At 43.4% G+C, this 18612-nt stretch overlaps 2 protein-coding genes across 10 annotated transcripts in view; both read left to right on the top strand.

Moving 5' to 3' along the window:
• AGXT2 (alanine--glyoxylate aminotransferase 2) overlaps positions 1 to 18612 on the top strand; it is a 346088-nt gene that overhangs the window by 264890 nt on the left and 62586 nt on the right. The gene's annotated exons all lie outside the window — the stretch shown is intronic.
• Positions 1 to 18612, top strand: part of PRLR (prolactin receptor) — a 257127-nt gene that overhangs the window by 211937 nt on the left and 26578 nt on the right. For all 9 annotated transcript variants that reach the window (XM_050943780.1, XM_050943782.1, XM_050943779.1 and 6 more), the window contains 3 exons: positions 11039 to 11157; positions 11951 to 12083; positions 16736 to 16905. In XM_050943780.1, coding sequence (XP_050799737.1) covers positions 11088 to 11157; positions 11951 to 12083; positions 16736 to 16905 — 373 coding nt within the window. In that variant the 5' untranslated portion in view covers positions 11039 to 11087. The remainder of the gene's footprint in view (positions 1 to 11038; positions 11158 to 11950; positions 12084 to 16735; positions 16906 to 18612) is intronic.

Genomic DNA, 18612 nt, shown 5'->3' with positions numbered 1-18612 from the left:
TTAGCATTCAGAACAGAAAACCAAATGTGAAATATCTTACACACTAGACGAAGTTTTTGACTAGAAATCTGGCAGAAAAGTAGCAAACAAGTAGTAATGGAAGAAGCTAATGCAAACATCATTTTGATCTACAAAATGGCAGCTTCTTGGCACAACATTTGTGGAGTGGGTCCGGACACATTGGCTGTGCGGAGGTTGCTGTGTGGATACCAGTTTGGCCATTTGCACCATCCTATTGTGCAAACATCCCACTGAAGGATTTGAATCCAGATGACCCTTATCTGTGGGCAACAGCCTAATCAACAGAGCAACCTCACTCCTTGAGCTAGTAGGAGCCTGTGCTAGCCTTGTCTGAGATGGGAATCTGCTGTGGCTTGTGGGCTCCTTAAGGTAGAGCCCATATCTTCTTCTTTTATGCCACCCTGAGTACACTGTTGGCACTCAAGGATAAAGAATCACCGTAAGTCACTGTCTCTGTGCTCCCCTGGTAGAAGCTGGAAATGGGCGACAGGGGATGGATCACTTGATGATCACCCGTTCTGTTCATTCCCTCTGGTGCACCTGGCATTGGCCACTGTCGGAAGACAGGATACTGGACTAGATGGACCTTTAGTCTGACCCAGTATGGCAGTTCTTATGTTCACCACACAGGCCTTCCTAAGTCATGGTCTCATTTGCTCAGCTGTGAATTCCTCTTTCTAATTTGTGATAAGAGGCACATTTTACTCATTTTGCACAGAGTATCTGCGGCATCCTCCAGCAGTGAGCCTAGTGAGGAAGTAATGAATGAAACACAAGAGTGCAAGAAACCTACTCACAGATTGATTAGACTTCCTTTGAGTATGGGGCTTCACCAGTCTTTTGGTCAAGATCAAAGAAAGTGCCTGCTATCTCACACAGTGTTATCTAGTTCAAGCATGAAGCCTAATAAACTTAAATGATACTTGGGAACCCTTCAAAAGGAACACATAGGAAAATGAAGGTCATTTTTCTCGCATCAGAACAAAGTACTTTCATGTCAACAAATGCAATTCAAGATAGCCATGTCCATCTCTGATTGAGCTCAGAAGGCTTCACGTGAGGTGTTACCACATCACACAGGTCAAGAAGCCTCACACAGTTGGAGAGACTTTAATTTTGTCTGGAAAAAATGTGTGGGGAAACCAAGGCAAACAAATTTAAAGTCATATTACTCTTTAACAACACATGAAGCAAAGGAGTGAAGTGATAGGAGCAGATCAGGAAAACACACTGGTAGACTGTCTGAAAAACATGGATGCTTTTGCTCTTCAAGTTGATGTGAGCACTGCAGGTCGTGGTGCACATTTTTTCACAAAAGCCAAGAAAACATAGGAAAGTGCAATTCTCAAAGACCTTCTGGTCTATCTCCCTCTTCCTGGACATGAGACAGCACAAGGAATGTTTGATGTCTACATGGCTGCACCTAAAACAAAAATATCACATGTAATCACATGAAGAGCACAGATGCAGCTCCATCTGTGGCAGGCCGCAAAGCAGGTCTGCATGCATTGGTAAAGATAGTTGTTCCATCTGATGTGAGGACTCATTGCATGATTCACAGTGAACAATTGCCATCTAAAGCTCTGAGTTCAGAGCTTGTAGCAGACCTCATCTATTAGGAACTACATAAAGACTCAGCCTCTGTCTGAAGACATAGGGTCCGACACATAACACAGTGTTATTCCACATGGAAGCTCACTGGCTCTCAAGAGGAAAAGTACTAATATGATTTTTTGAACTGAGAGATGAGCTGTGTGCCTATGCAATGAATGGAAAAAAGAGTGAATCTGTTAATTTTCTGTGATCAGAGGAAGATGTGCCTTCTTGCCTATGCCACAGGTGTATCTGGAAAACTGAATGAATTGAATATAGGTCTGCAAGAAAAGAACACCCACATCCTTCAGCTGAGTGATCGAATCACAGGATTCATGAAGAAAATTGTTTTCTGGAAGAATAATCTAGTGAAGACAAACTATGAATCCTTCCTGCAGCTTTGCAGATTCCTGGCTGACAGTGGAATTATTCAGCCTCCCACAGAGGTGATGGCTCAGTATCTCAGCCATCTAGAGAAATAATTTGCATTGTTTTTCCCCTGACATGGACATGACAAAGTACAATTGGGTGCAAAACCCCTTTCAATGCAAGGCTGATGTCATGGATTTGCCAGCAGATTAAATCTAACAGCTCATTGACATTTCTTGAAGTTGATTCTTTCAAGGAACATGTACCCAACTTTCTCTCTTGGGTTCTGTTTCACTGTCAAGAATGAATATCTTGCACTCTCAGCACTCTCTTTGAAACTGATGGTGCCATTTGTGAGCACATATTTGTGTGAACTGTGAAGCTGGATTCAGCGCACTTGTGTCCATCAAGTCTTGGTATCAATCTACTGTTGATGTCACTTAGGAAATTAGATGTGCAATTTCTACCATGCTACCAGACTTCAAGAGGCTGTATCACAACACACAAGCCCATGTATCATATTAGAGAGCATTAAATAGCACACCTAGTGTGTAAATTCCTTGGTCACTATGTTGCTTTGTTACTGTCTGGGGTTACAGGAAACAGTCTCAAAATGGAGTAATGCAGGGAAAAAGTTTGGGAACCCCTGGTATAGATAGTCCCTGCCTTTAGAAGCTTATGGTCTAAATAGACAAGACAGAGAAAGGTTAGTAGAAAGAATCATCATCTCTCTTTTATAGATGTGGAACTGAAGCATAGAGAGATGAAGGTTAAGATTTTCAAAGCAGTCTGAGGAATTTAGAGATTTAGCCACTGTTCATTCAAATAAGGAATGTGGTAAATCTTTTTGACTGCTCTGAAAATCTCAACCTATGTGACTTCTTAAGGTTACACAGTAAGTCTGCAGTAGAGCTGGGAACTGAACCCAAATCTTCTGAGTCCTAGTTCAGTCCCTTAACCACAAGGGTCTCAGAGGATGGAGTCAGGAGTGGGCAGGTAATAGGTGAGCATGAAGGGAGTGTGAAGGAAGGCATGGAGATAGACAGAGAAAAGTACTTTCAGGGGACATTCTGACAAGTAGTGTAGGAGAAGAGGGAGTGAAAGGAGAGAGAAACTGAGGGAAGAGGGTTCTAAGCTGTAGAGGGCCTGGAAGGTAAAAACAAGGAGTGTTGAATTTGATTAATGAGGTAATATTGAGCCAGTGAAGGATTTAAGGAAGAGCTGAATTTGATCTTAGTATTGGGAAAGGCAGATGAGTTTTGCAGCACACATTTGAGGGATTAAGGGGGGGTTGAGGTGACTGTTGAGGCATGCCAGTGGTGGAGGCTGCACTAATCAAGGTCTGAGACGGGGATTTTGGCAGAAGAGATGGAAATTTTGGAGATGTCAAGATAACCAATTGGCAACATCCAAATAAATGGGAGGATAGGGTTGGGAAGCTATGAAATGTGGAGTGACTGAACTATGAAGCAGAACCTGCGTCTTGTTCTACCATTTTTTTTTTTGAAAGGGTTTTTTTTTAGGGCCGGTTTCTGAGCAGCCCTGCTTAGTTATGCCCGGGATGTAAGAGGCAAAGAGTTGTCAGTTGTGGGAAAAACAATATATAGAATCAAGGTATTGTCCAAAAATTAAGTAATTAAGTAAAAATAATTTGGTGAAAACGTTTGGTGACAAACGTTTTGAAGGTAGAGGTCTAGTGGCAGAGGTCCAGGTGCACTAGCACCTGCACACACGGTTATTCCAGTTCCACAAAACTAGAGTAATTCCATATGCAAATTGTTAGTTAGATACCTAACTGCCAACTTGTACGTGTAATTTCCTGGTGTCCTTGCAGTGGTAACTGACCCCGCAAATGTGAGTGCACCTGGATTTCCATCTTTTTCTAAAAATGTACCTGTTAACTGTACATTTAAATAACACAAGAGAATCAGCTGTATAGATGTCTATTAGGAAGAGGTTTCTACCAGTCCAGGAGCATATGTACAATGGGGTGTATGATAGAGCTGAAGGTAGATGGAGGATTTTCTGACCCCAAATGAATTCACTCTGAAAGCTGAAGAAGAGCCTATTAGTGAGGGAGAATGGATACCAAATGGGGGGGGAGCAGAGAGAGGAAAAAAAAGAGACTGGATTATAATGATGTCAGCAAAAAAGTAAAGCTGAGGAAGGAAATAAACCAAAATGTATAACTGTAAGATCCCTAGCCAAAGAAATAAGTATATGTGATATTAACTTTGTGAAAGTAGCTGACTGGATTTTAAAATAAAACAACATGGGGATATTATAAGAGCCAGGAGGCTGTGAGTTAGTGACCTTTCAGTCGACTGTTAAAACAAAGAGCAAGCTGATAGTCAAATGTATGCAATGTAGTTGTAATCATGTCAGTCCCAGGATATTAGGGAGACAAGGTGGGTGATGTAATATATTTTATTGGACCAACTTCTGTTGGTAAGAAAAATGAGCTTTTGAGCCACACAGAGCTCTTCTTCTGGTCTGGAAACAGCACTTTGAATGTCACAGCTAAATGCAAGCTGGAACAGATAGTTTAGCATCAGTAGTTAGCACATGTTCCTTCCCCTAAGGCAGGGTAGGCAACCTATGGTACACGTGCCAAAGGCAGGATGCGAGCTGATTTTCAGTGGCACTCACACTGCCCGGGTCCTGGGTACCGGTCCAGGGGGCTCTGCGTTTTAATTTAATTTTAAATGAAGCTTCTTAAACATTTTTAAAACCTTTATTTACTTTACAAACAACAATAGTTTAGTTATTTATTATAGACTTATAGAAAAAGGCCTTCTAAAAACGTTAAAATGTATTAACTGGCACGCAAAACATTAAATTAGAGTGAATAAATGAAAACTCAGCACACCACTTCTGAAAGGTTGCCGATCCCTGCCCTAAGGTGTTATAAGTGCCAGTGGTGTGGGGCTGTAGCAACTGTTTGTGAAGGGAAAATGAGATGTGGTAAATATGGGAGAGAGCATTCCTCTGAAAATTGTATAGAAGGGACAGAGGTCTAATGTTGTAACTGTGATGGTAATCACAGTCCAGCATAGAGAGGGTGTATTGTGGCAAGCAAAGCTAAAGAGACAAGACAAAAATGGTTAATAACATATCTAATGTGAAAGCTTTGAGGAGACTCTCAAATCATCAAGAGGAGAAGGAAGAGGCAATCAGCACAGGAAAAGGGGAACAGTAGGCGCAGACTCATTCTATAAAGAATAGATAAACACTGCAGAAGGAATAAGCGATGATCGACTCATAATGAAAAAATAAAGGTATATTACATTTATAATAGAAATGATAAATTGTACATCACAAACTGAAAAAAATGAGAAAATAATGAATTATAGCAAGGGCAGTGGAAAAATACTTGCATGTTAGTAATCTGTCAATGGACCATATTCATGGAATTTTGAATGAGGTTAATGGTGAAATATGACTAGCATGGGGATCTCAATCTTTTGTTGGACTGCACACAGTCTGATAGCACACGCTCAAGCAGGGTCGGCTCTAGGTTTTTTGCTGCCCCAAGCAAAACAATTTTTGGCTGCCCCCGCCCCAGCACTGGGCTCTCACCCCCCCACACCAGTGCTCTCCCTCATCCGTACCCCCTGCCGCTCCAGCCCTGGGCTCCCCCCACCAGTAGTGACTCCGCCCGCTTCCCCTCTCACCTCCAGCCGGTCCAGCGCTGGCAGGGTCAGGGTAAGCAGCAGGGCTCTTGGGCCGTGCCTCAGTCCAGGGTCCCTCCAGCCAGGGCTTCCACCTCTAGGACCCTCCAGGACCCGGGATGGCAGAGCCAGAGCAAGGTAACGCAAGAGGGAGTGGAGCCCCGGAGAGTGGGATGTGGGCCCTGCATGGCAGTGCCCCACCCTCTACGGCCCCACTGCTGCTTCTGGCCACCCTACCGCAGTCCCTGGGCAGCTCGGGCCACCTTGCCTAGCCCTGGCTGCGGCGCTGCAGGGTGGCTACCCTGTGGCACTTGCAAGCGGCTCCGTGTGGCCCGTGGGGCTGGCCCCCAGCCCAAGTGTCCCTCACTCGGAGCCTGCTAGACCCTGCCACAAGGTGCAGGCACTGCTTCCTCGTGGCATGAACCGCAGCGACCCCACAACACGCCGGTGCTGCCAGGGGTGGCTCTAGGCTTTTGCCACCCAAACGGAAAAAAAAAAAAGAAAATGTACCACCCCAAGCACGTGCTTGGTTTGCTGGTGCCTAGAGCCGGCCCTGTGCTCAAGAACTGAAAGAAAATATCCTGGAAATGAAAACTAAATCAAATATGATAGGAATCCAGAAAACATGGTGAGTTGAAAAGCTTACTTTTAAAATTCCAGGGATATTGCCTTTAGGCAAGACTGAAAATAGGAAGAAGAGGAGGTGTTTGTACTTTCCTTAGGGAAAGATTAAACTACACAGCAGTAGAGAACGAAGAAGTAAGCCTAGATCCCAATGAAGAAGAGAAGTATTTCTTTAAAGATGTATAGTATCTATAATCCGCATGGGAAATTAGGAAGTTCAGAGCTATAAGAAAAAGTGAGGAATGCTAAAAGACCATGTATTATATGCAGTGACTTAAATAGTCATCAAAAATTGCAGGGAAGTAAGAAAACTGATAAAAATGGTGCATGCTTAGAAAAGTTTGTTGATGAAAACAATCTAGTGGTTTTAAATGATAGCACCCCAACCAGATTTAATGCAACTGATGGTAGTTTTTCCTGGTTAGACCTGCAAGTAAGGTATTGCAAGTAAATGCGAATGGGGAATAACCATTTCCCTATACTCATTACTTTCAAGGGCAAGGTAAGGTTGAAGGTCATGGGAAATTACCCCTCTGGAATTTTAAGAAAGCTAATGGAGAGCTATTTGCAAGTAAATGTGCTGACTTTGTGAATAATCATTGTGTGAATTCTGACATAGAGAATTTCAATGATAATGTAATAAAGGGATTAATAGCAGCAACTACTGTATCCATAGCTAGGATATTGAAGTATCCCAAAAATAAAAACTCACTTTGATGGTGGAATGAGGAGTGCAAAATGACAGTTAAAGAAAGGAACAAAGCCTATAAAAAGCGAAAAATACAATGAGTAGTGAAGACCTAATGAAGTATAAAAGAAGTAAGGCAATAGCACAAAAAACTATTAAAAAAAAATCAAAGAGCGTTGGAAGAAATACTGCAGTTGGATGAATAAAGATACCAAGACATCAGAAATACACAGGCAAATTAGAAGAATGAATGGAATTCAGACTAAATGTAGCTACTTCCCAGGTCTTACTGGAGCTGATGACAGTTAGAAGTTCTGATAATGCGAAAGTAGAAGTTTTAGCAGAAACTTTCTGAGCAGTGAGTAATGAAAGTCAAAGTGCAGTTTTCCACCAAATTAAGGGACAATTCCTTGAAGAGAGTTGTGATAAAGGGATAAATAAATACCACAGTGCCACTACATAAATCCATGATACACCCACACCTTGAATACTGTGTGCAGTTTTGGTCAACCATCTCAAAAATGATAGATTTGAATTTGAAAAGGTTTGTTTGGCAGCTTGAGAGGGGCTTGGGGAAAGGTGGAGACCAGTGAGCGGCAGGTGGGTGGGAGGTGGAGTAGGGGCAGGAAGAGGCAATGCAAAGTCAGGGCCTTGGGTGGGGGGCCGAGTGAGGGGGGGCCACAGGGAGGGGCAGAGCAAGTGCAGGAAAAGGCAGAGCGAAGGTGGAGCCTTGGAGGAAGGGGTGGAGTGGGGCAGGGTCTTGGGACCGAGCGAGGGTGGGGCACCCCAGGGAAAAATAAAAGTTGGTGCCTACGTGGTCAGAGATGCAACCCCAAGCTCGGGGTTTTCCTAGGCCTCTCACTGCCAGATGCTGGGATGGGATGACAGGGAATGGATCACTCAATGATTGCCATGTTCTGGCCATTCCCTCTGAAGCATCTGCATTGGCCACTGTCAGAGGATAGGATTCTAGGCTAAATGGACCATTGGTTTGACCCAATATGGCCATTCTTATGTTCTTAGCATAGTGTGATTCTCAGATAGAAAGTGTTACAATTAATTAATTAATTAAGATGTCTTCTAACTAGGTTTAGGTATCATAGAATCTTGTTAATATTTGGGGGTATTATATAAATGTCATAGTTATTTTTTATAGTTTGTTATTTTTAACATGTTTACTAAACCTATTGCCTTTTCCCAGGAAGTTGATGTTCTGCATTATGTTAGAGCAAGTTTTCAGCTGATTCCAAAATTGTATACCAAAACATGTGCCTTCAACTGATTGCAGTCAAAGAATTGGGCATACGTCCATTCTGCATGCACAAAACTTGTGTTTATATGTAAACTTAGTGCCCAGCCGATAAACAGTATTTGTGCACAAAAACTTATGTGACTAAAACCAGCATGCACCCAATTTTGCAGGCTCATTTGGTTGTGTGCATGAAACCGGGCATGCAAATTCACAGGTGACAGCTAAAAAAATTTCTGAAAATGTAGACGACAATTTGCTTTGGAACAGTACATAGTATGCATTGCTAGTAAACACATGCTAAAGTCATTATGGATATAACTGATTTTTAATTTAAATATGCATTTAAGAAGATTCACGTATCTGTAATTTGTAACGTGTTTCTTGATATGGAAAGTAATTACATAGTAGAAATGGAATAAGCTGATAAACAACAAGTATATTTCCTGTGCAAACAAGTCAAATCATCTCCTTTGTTGTGAGGCACAGATGGGGGTCATGAGAGCCCAATTTCCTGCCAGATCTACTCAGCAGAAGTGGGGAGGTGAGACTGAAGAGACATTGCAAATCTCCCTTTGGATGATAGTTGGGGGTGCAGTTGTCCAGCAGGTGGAGCCTGGAAATCCTACTCTAGGCAACATCTCATGTTATGAACCAATTATATCAAGAGGAACAGGAGGTTTAGTTGAGGTTCCTCTTTCTCTTTTCTTCATGAAAGTTACAGTTTAACCAAGTAGGCTTAACAGTACCAGTGATTCCCAATCTGTGTGCACTGTAACCTGCGTTCTGAGGATATGTAGGGGTATGAATGCACTTCACAAATAGGAACTATTCCTTCAGAGCTGTGGGGCTGGTTGTCCTCCTGCTTACACCAGTGTAATTCTGCTGACTTTAATGAGGTTGCTCCTGATATACACTGGTGTAAACAAGAGAAGAATCCGCCCCCATCTATCATTTCCATCTGGTAAGTTAACCATGAAGCCGTATTATGTTTTCCATTGTTTCTTTTGTCTTTGTGGGGGATTTGGGCCCTTTGGGGTGTCACCTGATATGCTTGGGTTTAACTGAGCCTCTCCTGCTCAATCAGCCTATTCTGCCAGCCTAGGTTCCCTTTACCTGGCCTTGCTGGGCTAGGCTCACAAACCTCGTCAAGCCAAGCACACAGGCAGGGCCACGCCCAGCTGCACAGAGAGACAGATCTGCTCTGGAAAGATTCAGCCTTAGGGGCTCTCCCCAACACTCTGGTGCCCATTCCCTTTAAGGGGTACAAACCCAAAGGTTTTATGAAATTCTCCCCCTCCCTCAACGTGGAGGGAGATGTGCACAACTTCTTGCCTCCCCCATTCCCAGTTAGAAATTACATAAACTGGGTTATATTATAAACAAGCAATAAGTTTATTAACTACCAAAGGTGAATTTTAAGTGACTATAAGAGATAAAAGACAGAACAAAGCAGATTACTGACCAAGTAAAGCAAAATGCACAAGCTAAGCTCAATATACTTAAGAAACAGGTTACAAAACATAAATTCTCACCCTAAATATTATTTTAGGCGGGTTGCAAAGTTTCTATGGTTCAGAGTTCATTATTTTTCTTTTCAGACTGGACCCCTGTCTCAGTCTGGACTCCCCCCTTGCCTTCCCTTCAGGTGGCTTTAGCATTCTTTCTTCTTGGGCAGACAGGCCATGGAGAAGAGGAGTCCCATTTGCCTTCCTCCCCACCCTTAAATAGGATTTACATATGGTGGGAATCCTTTTTTTCCCCAAACTTGACCCCCACTTCCGTTCCAGTGGAAAGTTACAAAAAGTCCCAGGTAATGTTCAGTATCAGGTGCCAAGACCACCTGACTCTGTAGTATCACAGTGTCAATGAGTTAGTGGCAGTATGGAGGGTCCGCAGGAAGGCCAAGACTTTTCAGTCTATTTTCCCTGCTGATGGGTCATCAGCCCTGTCTGGCTTTTCCATTGTTGTTCCTGAAGTGTTAGCAGTGTTAGCAAAGTAGCATAGTTGAAATACAGATACATAGTCAATATTCCTAACTTCAGATACAGAAATGCTACAAGCATACAAATTGGATAATCACATTCAGTAAATTATAACCTTTCCAATGATATCTTACATGACCCATCTTGCGTAAAGTACATCTCAGGTCATTCATATCATAAGCATATTTTCCTTAAGCATATGGAGTGAAACGTCTTGCTTTGTCATTTAGATTTACTGCAAAATTGAATGCAACAGAAAGAGTGAGTTACATTTGGCGGATGGCAACTGAGGGACAACTGAATTCAGTATTGCCAAACCCAACAGCTCAATAATCATGAGTTAGGCCCCTCAGAATTATGAGATTGGCTCAAAAATCATGCGAGTTTAAAAAAATAATAATGATGGGTTCTTTTTATTTGCCTTCCAGTTTTTGAGCCTTTAGGGTTCGGTTGGGTCATGTTCTCAAGCTGTTCTCTGCAACCACAACTTAATTACTTTTCAAGTGAAAGCTGAGATTCACATGCAATTGCATGAATCTGAGAGCTGGCTCTTTAAAAAGGCACCAAATATTATAGACGCACGAGCAAATCACAAGAACAGGCAATGCTGTGAATTCTAATTGTGGTGCTGTTAATGATTGGCTGAATGACCTTGAGTAGGATTCATCTGTGATTCATCTTCCCTATCTGGAAAATTAGGGACTATAACTCTTATTGGATTACAGAGGTGTGGTGAGGATTAATTAGCTCAAGTTTGCAAAGTGCTTTGAACACATAATGATATACACACACATGCCAAATACTATTGTTAAATGTTGCACATTGTCATATTTTTCAGCTATCCTCTAATCCTACTTTTTCCGCCGGAGGAGGAGTAGGTAAATAACATGAAGCAAAACTTGGCATCATCAGTTAGATTTATTTTGCTGCTTTTTCTGAACGTAGAGTGTTTGAATGGTAAGTAGGAAACTATACAGCACATTATTTTCCTGAAAGCAGTTTGTTTAGAAAATTCTGAAGATAAATCCTGGCTATCTTGATCCTCATTGGAACCTATACAACTTCAAATGACCAATTCACTTAAGAACTCCTATACAGAGATCTTGAAAATTGCTTGATTTACTCTTGTGAAAGTTTTAGGGTCAGTAAGTGATAACTTAGGGTATGTCTACACAGCAAAGAAAAACCTGTAGTAGGCCCATGCCAGCTGCTTTGGGCTTCTGGGGCTCGGGCTGTGCGGCTATTTCACATTGCTGTGTAGAGTTCCAGGCTTGGGGTGGAGCCCAAGCTCTGGGACCTTCCCACCTTGCAGAGTCCCAGGGTGTCTAGTTGCTGGGTAGACATACCCTTAGAGATAGGATTGACAGACACATGTCCCTTCCCCTTCATTCTTCTTGGGACTTGTCACCATGAAAATGTGAATAGCAACATTAATGAAAAAGTGGCATGGACTTTTACTAAAGTAATAAATAAGCTTAGAAGGAGAAGGCAAGCGTATGCAAATTTGAATACACTTTTTTCTTAGAGATTATTGACCAATGTGTTGTTCATTTTAACAAGACATGTTTTTAAATACTATTGGATTCTATGTAGTAGTAATTCACACATTCAGGTTTAGCCTTTACACAGTGACTGTATCCAATCCATGAAATCTATCATCTCCTTATACCTCACCATCAGTACTACCTAAATGTGTAATGTATGATATTTGTAAAGCTTATTAACTAGGTTGATTTATGCACTTCCCCAGAGCAATCTCCTCCTGGAAAGCCTGAGGTTTTGAAGTGTCGTTCTCCAGAAATGGAAACCTTTACTTGCTGGTGGAAGCCTGGCTCAGATAGTGGACTTCCTACCAACTACACTCTGCTCTACAACAAGGAAGGGTGAGAAGCTGTGGATAGTTATTCTGTAGATTATTACTTTGCTTCATATATAATTTACAGACCCCAAACTCTCACTTGTCTTTAAATTGCAGGTAATTATCAGATGACAAAGGTGTTGTGACAGAATAAGGGACTATCATAGACTATCAGGGTTGGAAGGGACCTCAGGAGGTCATCTAGTCCAACCCCCTGCTCAAAGCAGGACCAATCCCCAGACAGATTTTTACCCCAGTTCCCTAAATAGCCCCCTCAAGGATTGAGCTCACAACCCTGGGTTTAGCAGGCCAATACTCAAACCAGTGAGCTATCCCTCACCCCCAATATAAAGGTAAGGACCATGCCCCTTTCAGGAGGGATGCTCTCCCCAAGCAAGGTGCACCAGGACAAAGGCTCAACAGTCACCTGCAAATATGTCCATGTTGATTTGTGGATTTCGTTTTTGTTTTATGAATACTTCTATTTCAAACTCTATTTTGAATGTAATCTTTAGCATGGCTTTGAGCATTCCTTTTGGTAGCTGGAACTTGACAATTAGTGGGGAACCTGTATTTGGAAAGCTGTTACAAACCCATCAAGGGCCATCAACATTGAATAGCTCTACCCTGGAGAAACAATGAGGTTGCTTCAGCTATTTCATTGACTTTGAATGAACTCGCTACACAGAAATCTGTCTGTGGGGTGAGGGCAGACATTCCCCTGTTATACACACACGGCTGGGAGAGCTGTAGTTAGTCCACCTGACCAAAGAGAGACAGAATCTGTTTTTCAAAAGGGTGTTTCTCTAAGCCAGGGGTCTCAAACTCAAATGACCATGAGGGCCACATGAGGACTAGTGCATTGACCCGAGGTCTGCATCACTGACACACACCCCTTGTTGCCTCTGGCTCCACCCCCACTCCACCCCTTCCATTAGGCCCTGCCTCTTCCCACCCCTTCCCTGACCCATTCCAACCCCTTCCCCAAAATCCTCACCCCAATGCTGCCCCAGGAGGTGCAGAAAGGGTGCATGGTGCAGTGGGGGCTCAGGGCACAGAGTGCAGGAGGGGTGTGGGATGCAGCAGGGGGCTCAGGGCAGGGAGTTGAGGTGCAGGAGGTGTGCAGGGTGAAGCAGGGGGCTCAGGGCAGGGAGTTGTGTGAAGTGCAAGAGGGTGAGGAGTGTGGCATGGGGTCGGGGTGCAGGGTGCAGCAGTGGTTTAGGGCAGGGAGTGCAGGAGGGGTGCGGGATGCAGCAGGGGGCTCAGGGCAGGGAGTTGAGGTGCAGGAGGTGTGCAGAGCCCGGCAGGGGGCTCAAGGCAGGGAGTTGGTGTGTGGGGTGCAAGAGGGTGCGGCACGGGGTCGGGTGCAGGGTGCAGCAGGTGTCTCAGGGCAGGGAGTTGCGGTGCAGGAGGGGTTCAGGATGTGATCTCCAGCCTGGCACCACTTACCTAGAGTGGCTCCAGGGTGGCAGTGGTGCGCACCAGGGCCAGGGCAGGCTCCGTTCCAGGAAGCAGTTGGAGCCGTGTCCCTGCAGTCCTTGGGAGGGGCTCAGGGTTCCGTGCATCTGCCACTCTTGCCGCTCCTCCAGGTTCCTCCCACGAAGCTCCCATTGGCTGCAGTTCCCTAGTCCCAGCCAATGGGAACTGTGGGGGGCGGTGCCTGGAAGGAGGCAATGCAGGAGCCCTCTGCCTCCTTTCTCTCCCCCCCGACTGAAGGGACATGCTGCCAGCTGCTTCGGAGAGCGGCGCGGGGCTCCCCGCGGGTAGGCAGAGGGGCCGGGGGAGCTTGGCAGGCCACACTCAAGAGCGGCCCACGGGCCGCATGTTTGAGACCCCTGCTCTAAGCAAAGGGAGTAATTTCATTTCCAGGAACAGAAGGCACAGCATTCTCTAAAGGACTTGGACCAAACCCAGGGACTCACAAAAGGGGATGAAATGAGGCGTTTGTTTTCCCTAGATCTGTGTGTGCATGTGTAAGAAGAATTCCTTTGCTTAACTGCCACATTGTCCAGAGCTTAATTTGCAATGAAGACGTGCTGAGGCTCAAGCAACTAGGTGCCAGGGCTCAAGGAATTTTTTTACTTCCATAACTGATGTGGCAAACCCAGAGCTGCCAGGGCTATGAACTGGCAAACCTAGAAGTGCCGGGGCTCAGCCCTGGCAAGCCCTGGCACAAATTAAGCACTGACATTGTCCTTGAGAGGATGAACTTGAATCCAGAGCTCCCACAGCCAGGTGGTCTCTGAGGGGAACATGTCTAAATACCTGGGGGGCTCAGGCACCGATTCCAGGTTCTAGGCAGCTGCAGGGTCCTACTGTCCAAGAATGGTGTCAGACATGGAGTCTGCATCAGGGAACGCACCTGAGACCCAGAATTAGGAACAGTGTCCAGTCACTACCGAGAGAACTTAGCATGGGATTCAGTGGGTTGGATCCCATCACGCAGATAGTGTTGTCCATTCCAAGAGCAGGACTGCTCCAGGTTGTAACAGGTATTATTTAAGAACTATGTAAAAGTGAGGTTTATTTTAAGCATGAATTAGACATCTGTGCTTGTGAAAATAAAAGCACGAGATGTGCAAATGCATGTTTCCTATGTGCAAGAGTAGCTGTAGTCACTCCCAACTCACTACTGATGTTGATAACTTCACTGAAAGCAGAATCTTTTCTGATTAATAAAGACAGAATTTGGAGTTTAATTTACATAAAGAGAATGTGTTCTAAATTCACATTTCTGTCATTTACATTTCGTTTCAGTGGTTCAGGATATTCATGCTGTCTGTCAGGTCTCCATTTAAGGGTTCTTTCTTTGGACATGTGTGCAGATCCTAAATTACTTGTACAGGTGGGGGAATGAGATTGACCAGTAATAATAGTAATGGGCAAGTGACTGTCACAGAAACCACCATCTCAATTGTCACTGAATGGTAGACATATTGGTAGTCTTTGCAGAGACCATGGAGGCAGTTTGACAGAGTGGTGAGAGTAATTGCTTTTACTGCTATTCCCCATGTTGTATCTGATCTGTACATAAAAAGTGGGCTTCATTCCCTGGGGCTCTCAATCCTGCACCACTTTCACAAGCACTAAAATTCACTCTGAGAATATGGAATGAAGAAGATCATGCTCTTTTTTGCTTGTGCACACATCTCTAAGACACTTTTGATTATATACTGACTAAGGGCCCAACACTGATCTGTGCTTATGTAAGACCCTGAGGAACACAAGAACCTTCCCCAGCTACTGCGTGAGGGAAGATCTCAATTCTTCCCTGTGAGCAGCAGGAACTAGTTCCCCACTGGATAGGGGTGGGAAGGTTACAGGGCCATAGCCCTGCTCCTTCCCATCATTGATCCATGGAGCAAGGCAGCACACCAGGGGAACCAATATGCCCCATACCTAAGGATGATGCAGAGTGCACAGCTATGGGAGAGATTTGCCTCCTGGGTCATCATCTCAGCCCGTGTTCCTCTAGGCATTGGTGCAGCTTTCTATAGCCTCTTGCACCAGGCTGTATGTCAGTCACACAATCTAGCACTAAATAAATGCAAAATAATGCTATTGCCAAAAGCACCTATAAGAAATAGGAGATTTAGGTATAATTAACTGGTAAATTTTTATTTTAATGAGATTATAACATTAAAAATTAGACAAGGCATCTTCTTGTCTGCAGGAGAACTGACCTGAATAAAGTAATAAAAATTTCTCCTCTATCATAATGCTAAGTAATGAGACTTTCAGGTGGAAATATATAAAGAAAATATTTGACAACATGCTGTCTTCAAACCAGGGGTGAAAGTAAATTAAAGGACTTATCAGTACGGCAGAGTCCTGAGTAGGGGCAATTCAACTGGAAGGGGCGTGGCCTCAACCGGAGGAATTGGGGATTTTTTAATTCAAGATTTAAAGGCCTCGGGGCTTTGGCTGTGGCTGGGAGCCCTGGGGCCTTTAAATCACCCCCGAGCTCCCAGCTGCAGAGGCAGCTGGGAGCTCAGGGGCAATTTAAAGGGCCTGGGGCTCTGGCTGCCACTACCACAGCAGAGCTCTGGGCCCTTTAAATCGCCGACGGAGCCCTGCTGCTGCTACCCCAGGGCTCCGGCAGCAGGGCTTAGGAGGCAATTTAAAGGGCCCTGGGCTCAGCCGCTTCAGGGAGCCCCAGGCCCTTTAAATTGTGAGCCTGGGGAAGCCAGTCCTGTCTGGCACGGCGTACTGGCTCTTGCTGATATGCTGGGCCGGATCGGACTGGCTTATTTTCACCTCTGCTTCAACCCAAGTGATTGTCTTTGATTTGCCTCTAACTTCTTGTTCTTAAACATTTTAGAACTGTTTTGCTGTTCTCTATAATGTTCTGTTTTATGGCTCCATGTCAGGCAAACCATCTCCTCCTCCATTTTAATAGCATACATTTAGTTATGACCTATATAAATACTAGTTCTAAAAGAACAGAGGACAAGTTCTAGCCCTGCGTAGTTCTAGTAAAGATAGCTCCAGTTCAGCAAAGCAGTTAAATTAATGGGACTTGAGCATGTACTTAAGTGCTGTGCTGTGACAGGAGTAATTACATGCTTAAAGTTAAACGTCTGTTAAAGTGTTTTGCTGAACTGTGGCCACTATTAGTAAATCAAATGCTTTACTTAATTTCCTGATGACTGATCGTTTTTCATTTTTTAATTTCAGAAAAGAACAAATTTATGAATGTCCAGATTACAGAACTGCAGGTCCCAATACCTGTTACTTTGACAAAAAGCACACCCATCTCTGGACATCTTATAACATTTCTGTAAAGGCAACTAATGAGGTGGGAAGTAACATCTCTAACCCTCATTATGTGGACGTGACTTCCATAGGTAAGAGGGGGAAAAACAGAAAATAAAGTGGAGATAGGCAGGACCTGGGAATCATAGAATCAGAGAAATCATAGAAAGATAGGGTTGGAAGGGATCTTGAGAAGTCATCTAACCCATCTTTCTGTGCGGAGGCAAAGCCAAGTATACATAGACCACCCCTGACAGATGTTTGTATCAAACTCCAAAAATGGAGATTCCACAACTTCCTTGGTAATCTGTTCAAGTTCTCAACAATCCTTAGAAAGTTTTTTTCCTAATATCCATCCTAAATTTCCCTTGCGGCAAACTAAGCCAATTACTTCTTGTCTTACCCTTGGTGGACACAGAGAACTGTCTTCTTTATAACAATCTTTTACATATTTGAAGATTGCTGTCATGTCCCACTTAAAGCGTCTTGTCACTAGACTAAAAGTGCCCATTTCTTTCAACTTTTCCTCATAGGACGTTTTCTAAAGCTCTTATCAATTTTGTTGCTCTTCTCTGGACTCTCTCCAGTTTGTTCATATCCTTCTTAGAGTGTGGTGCCCAAAACTAGACACGTACTCCAGCTGAGGCCCCACCAGCGCTGAGTAGAATGGCACAATTTCCTCCCATGACTTGCATACAACACTTGTTAATACACATCACCATGCTATTTGTCTTTTTCGCAACTGCATCATACTGTTGGCTCATATTCAGTGTGCAATCCACTATAACCCCCAAATCCTTTTCTGAAGTACAGCTGCTTAGCTAGTTATTCCACATTTTGTGCTTTTGATTTTTCCTTCTTAAATGTAGTACTTAACAAGTTCAGAACTATGCCATTTGTTTCTGAAACTTTATCCTAAAACTGCTGATTGTGAAACATCTTAATTTGATGGTGAGGGAGCCTTGTAAGAATGGCATTGATCAGCAGATCATGTGCATTCATTTTAAATATGTATGTGTCTGAAAACCGTATGATGTGTGTATTATTTATAAATAAATAAACCTTATTAATTTTGACTGATAAATTGGCACCAGGTTTAATTAAAATTAGCTCATGTTTTCCCAATGGTTTGCTGACAGTTAATGCAATTCCATAACAATTCAGATTCTAAATATATCAGGCTACGTTATTTTATCTCAGTGTCTTCCAGATCAAATTTTGCTCCATTTACAAATGTAAAAATATTTTTCTAGCTGCTAGCTCCGAAAACTCAGTCAGGATTTTAAAAGCTAAATCAGGTTCTTCCTGACTTGTGTTTCATAACTAGTACTATGTCTCTGGGGGGTAAATGTTTCTGTTAGTTACTGTTTTAAAGGTATGATATGCAACAGTGCTTGCAAGAGGGCTGAATTTTTTTTTTTAGTCCCAGTCACATGTCCTGGTTCAAAGTTACAAAGATCAATGTCTCTTTCACAACACAGGAATTATTGTCCACTGCTGCCATGAGGTAACCCTAGGCACCTTCTTCTGAAACATACTAGCGAGGGACAGACCTTACTTGTATTCTAGATACAGAGGTAGGGGCTCTGACCCACATTCCTAACATCATCCTGCTTTCAGTGTGTTACCGAATGTACAGATTATATTGATATAAAGATACTCAGTCTATTATCAGGTCAGATGGTTTCATTCTATGGAAACATGTACAGTTTTATGTAAGTATGTGTTTCTGTAGCCTGACAAATTCAGCAGAAAGTGTAAGAGGAACATGAGCAATACTATGGCAAGTCAACAGCCAG

The sequence above is a fragment of the Gopherus flavomarginatus genome, chromosome 3 (assembly GCF_025201925.1).
Source record: "Gopherus flavomarginatus isolate rGopFla2 chromosome 3, rGopFla2.mat.asm, whole genome shotgun sequence".
Classification (NCBI taxonomy): domain Eukaryota; kingdom Metazoa; phylum Chordata; order Testudines; family Testudinidae; genus Gopherus; species Gopherus flavomarginatus.
This window is presented reverse-complemented; position numbering and strand designations above follow the sequence as displayed.